This window comes from Kryptolebias marmoratus, linkage group LG2 (genome assembly GCF_001649575.2).
Source record: "Kryptolebias marmoratus isolate JLee-2015 linkage group LG2, ASM164957v2, whole genome shotgun sequence".
NCBI classification, from domain to species: Eukaryota; Metazoa; Chordata; class Actinopteri; order Cyprinodontiformes; family Rivulidae; genus Kryptolebias; species Kryptolebias marmoratus.
In genome coordinates, this window is record NC_051431.1 from 22864629 (window position 1) to 22868778 (window position 4150).

The 4150-nt window shown below is 55.2% G+C and overlaps 1 protein-coding gene across 1 annotated transcript; it reads left to right on the forward strand.

The window, feature by feature from the left end:
* Nucleotides 1–312: 312 nt before the first annotated feature.
* corin (corin, serine peptidase) lies at nt 313–3961 on the forward strand (the record flags this gene model as incomplete). Its single annotated transcript, XM_017434359.3, is given in 13 exon segments — nt 313–542; nt 807–949; nt 1041–1148; nt 1235–1348; nt 1438–1548; nt 1712–1835; nt 1913–2041; nt 2300–2349; nt 2431–2617; nt 2704–2866; nt 2936–3044; nt 3456–3589; nt 3742–3961. Coding segments are annotated over 13 exon segments (1788 nt in total), but the record flags the coding sequence as incomplete, so codon positions are not given.
* Nucleotides 3962–4150: the final 189 nt, after the last annotated feature.

Here is a 4150-nt window from a genome sequence, read left to right on the forward strand (position 1 = left end):
GGTCCTGGTCCTGGTCCTGGTCCTGGCCCCGGTCCTGGTCCTGACTCTGGTCCTGGTCCTGGTCCTGGTCTTGACTCTGGTCCTGGTCCTGACCCTGACCCTGGTCCTGGTCCTGGTCCTGGTCCTGGTCCTGGTACTGACTCTGGTCCCGGTCCCGGTCCTGGTCCTGACCCTGACCCTGACCCTGGTCCTGACCCTGGTCCCGGTCCCGGTCCCGGTCCTGGTCCTGGTCCTGACCCTGACCCTGACCCTGACCCTGACCCTGACCCTGACCCTGGTCCCGGTCCTGACTCTGCTCTCTGGGTTCCAGCTCGCTGTGAGCCCATCACCCTGGAGCTGTGCATGAACCTGCCCTACAACCAGACCAGCTACCCCAACTACCTGGGCCACCTGTCCCAGAGGGAGAGCTCCGTGTCCTGGGAGTCCTCGCTGTTCCCGGCCCTGGTCCAGACCGGCTGCTACCAGTACCTCATGTTCTACGCCTGCACGCTGCTGGTACCGAAGTGTGACCCTCTCACGCTGCAGAGGGTCCCACCCTGCAGGTCAGCACCTAGTCAAGGCTTGTCCTTGTTCCCAGCCTGCACCTGCTGGTTCTCCACAGAGACTGAGATCCTGCTGCTCCTCGTTATCAGGAGTCAGCTGAGGAGGTTCAGACAGGAGATGGTCCAGGTCCAGGACTCTCGGGAGGGTTTATATCCTGTCTGAACTCCTCAGGATCCTCCAGGAGGTCCGGGTTTCCTCCACAACCTGACCATGGTTAGGAGGAAGGAGATGGAACCTGGAGCTGATCGTGTTCTCTCCTGCAGGTCGTTGTGTCGGAATGCGAAGGAGAAATGTGAGTCGGTTCTGGGGATCGTGGGCCTTCAGTGGCCCGAGGACTCCGACTGCAGCCAGTTTCCAGAGGAGGGAGGGAACTCCAGCTGCCTGCTGCCGGAGGCCGGAGTCGACGGTACGGCTGGTGGTTTAACTCATGGTGAGGAGGAGGAGGAGGAGGAGGTTAACTGTCAGACGATAACGCTGTTGTGTTGCCACGGTAACAGAGTGCTCCCCCAGCCACTTCAAGTGTCAGTCGGGTCGCTGCGTCCTGGCGACCAAACGCTGTGATGGACACCTGGACTGTGACGACCACAGCGACGAGGACAACTGTGGTGAGACGAAGATTTGGAGCAAAGAGGAATAAAATCATCTGGTGTTTTATGTCCAACTGACAGAGTTTCATGTTGCTGCTGGTCAGGATGTTCTGAGCGCGCTCTGTGGGAGTGTCCCGGCAGCAAGGTCTGCATCAAACCCAGTATGATCTGCGACGGGTTCCCAGACTGCCCCCTGCTGGTGGACGAGGCCAACTGCTGTGAGACTGAAGATTTCACTTTTACTCCCTGCTGGGATCAGTTGAAAGCTTGAGGCTAAATAAAGCAGTGTTGGTGTGTTTGTCCTCAGCGGCGTGCAGGGACAACCAGCTGGCCTGCAGCAACCATCAGTGTGTCCACCGGACTCTGTGGTGTGACGGGAAGAAGCACTGCTCCGACAGCTCCGACGAGTGGAACTGCGGTATGGCCCGGCTCAAACTGTCACACTGAAGCCTCAGAAACCTTTAATCTGACCTTTAATGCTCCACAAGTGCTGTAGAACCTAATAAATGATGTTCAGAAGTTCAAACATGTTTCCTCAGAATATCTTCAGTGTGTGACTGCTTCTGTCCGGATGTCTGCAGTGTCTCTGTCCGATCGGTCCGGTTCGGTTCTGACCGTGTTCAGGACAGCAGCAGAGTATCAGGTCTGTGGGGACGAGTGGAACCAGGAGCTGAGCGAACTGACCTGCGAGCAGCTGGGCCTAGGGTAAGGTCAGTAACACACACACCGTGTTAACCTCCTCACCTCTGCAGTAAAACACGTTAATAAGAGTCCCTCCTCAGGGCCCCCTCCTCTGTCTCCATGGTACCAGACCAGCCCGGGGTCCCGGGGCGACGGCGGTGGTTACACGTTCACCCAGACTGGAACCTCAGGAACGGTTCTGCCCTGCAGGCCCGACTAGAGAAGAGAAGGTCAGGAGGACCTTCAGGGTGGTGAACTCTGTTAAACAGTGACCAAGCGTTTTTTTACTCCAACTGTTAACAGAAAACAACTTTTTATTATTTTTAATTTGTCTTCAGTTGATATTTACAAACTAATCCCGGACGACCCCCCGTTTATGCTCTAAAGAGGAGAGAAAAATGACGGGGCTCATCCGGGATGCATTTATGTTTGAAGTGTTAGACCATGGTCCAGTTGTGTCTCTTTGTGTCTCTGTGTCTGTCCTGCAGTCACGCGTGTCACTCCAGACGCAGAGTTTCGGTTCTCTGTTCCAGAGAAGGTAACCGGACTGTTCGGTCCCTGTCTCTGCTCTCAGATCCATCTCATGGACAGATTATTTATCTCCCTCTCCTGTCAACAGAGTGTGGTCTTCGTCCAGCTCTGAATGTCCGTCCTCACAGGAAGAAGCGAATTCTGGGGGGCCGGGTGTCTCGCCGGGGGGCGTGGCCATGGCAGTGCTCGCTGCAGAGCGGTCAGAGCGGACACGTCTGCGGCTGCGTCCTCATCGCCGGGAGGTGGGCTCTGACGGTGGCTCACTGCTTCGAGGGGTAAGACGGGACGGGCTGGAGGACGTGCAGCGGGGGGTGATCTGATCTGAGGTCGGGGGGGGTTTCTCTGTGTGTTTGTGGATCAGGAGGGAGAAGGCCGATCTGTGGAAGGTGGTTCTGGGTCTGACCAACTTGGACCATCCCAGCTCTCACAGTCAGAGCCGAGGGGTGCGCTCCATCATCGTTCACCCGCGCTACAACCGGGCGGTGGTGGACTACGACATCAGTGTGGTGCAGCTGGACTCTGAGGTCAGACCTTCACAGCACAGCTCATTAATTATCAGCAGAGACCATCAGTGACGGCCTGTTGTTGTCCAGGTGGAGGAGACGGTCTACGTCAGACCCGTGTGTCTGCCTCGACCCGGCCAGCTGCCCTCGCCCGACTCCTACTGTTACATCAGCGGCTGGGGTCACATGGGCAACCGCAGTGAGTAAACACACCGACACCAGGTCACCCAGGACCGCAAAGGACACTGTAGGACATGTTAGGACATGTTAGGACATTTTAGGACATGTTAGGACATTTTACAGAGAGACACAGTTTGAACCACAGAGAGACAGAAAATATAACCAGATAGAACATAAAACATCAGTTAACTAACGGTTAACTAACAGGTGAACAGTTAACTAACAGGTAAACAGTTAACTAACAGGTGAGCAGTTAACTAACAGGTGAGCAGTTAACTAACAGGTGAACAGTTAACTAACAGTTAACTAACGGTTGGGGTCTAAAGGGTCAGTCCACCTGAACACTGAGCCGTTTGCTGTTAGGTAACGTTCCACCTGATGTTAGGAGGAAACAGATGTTCTCCTGTCACGTTCCTCCTGTTCTCCTCAGTGCCGTTCAAGCTGCAGGAGGGGGAGGTCCGCATCATCTCCATGTCTCAGTGCCAGTCCTACTTCGACATGAAGACCATCACTCCCAGAATGCTTTGCGCCGGATATGAAGCAGGAACAGTGGACTCCTGCATGGTAATGAGTTCTCCCAGTACCTGAACCCCTCACTGCCTGCAGCGCCCCCTGGTGGTTCCATCTTTATGTTTTCTGTCAGTCAGACTCAGGACATGTGGTCCTGATGTGTGTGTGATCCTGATGTGTTCCTGATGTGTGTGTTGTGTGTTCAGGGCGACAGCGGCGGCCCGTTGGTGTGTGAGGAGCAGGGCGGCGGTCGTTGGACCCTCTTCGGTCTGACGTCGTGGGGCAGCGTTTGTTTCAGTAAAGTTCTTGGACCCGGAGTTTACAGCAACGTGACCCACTTCACCCCCTGGATCCAGCAGCAGATCTTCACCCACACCTACCTGACTGATTGACCCCGCCCCCTCACACTCTGAACACTTCCTGCTGCGAGCGCCCAGTCCTTCCTGGAGGAAGTGATGTCACTGTCAGTATTAACTCTCTTCAGTTCCTCTTCCTGTCTCTAAATCTGCATTGAGAGCCTCTAACACCGACTGCTGGGGGGTAAAAACTACAGACACTAACAGGAAGTAGATGTGTGACCTGAGGGGTAAAAACTACAGACACTAACAGGAAGTA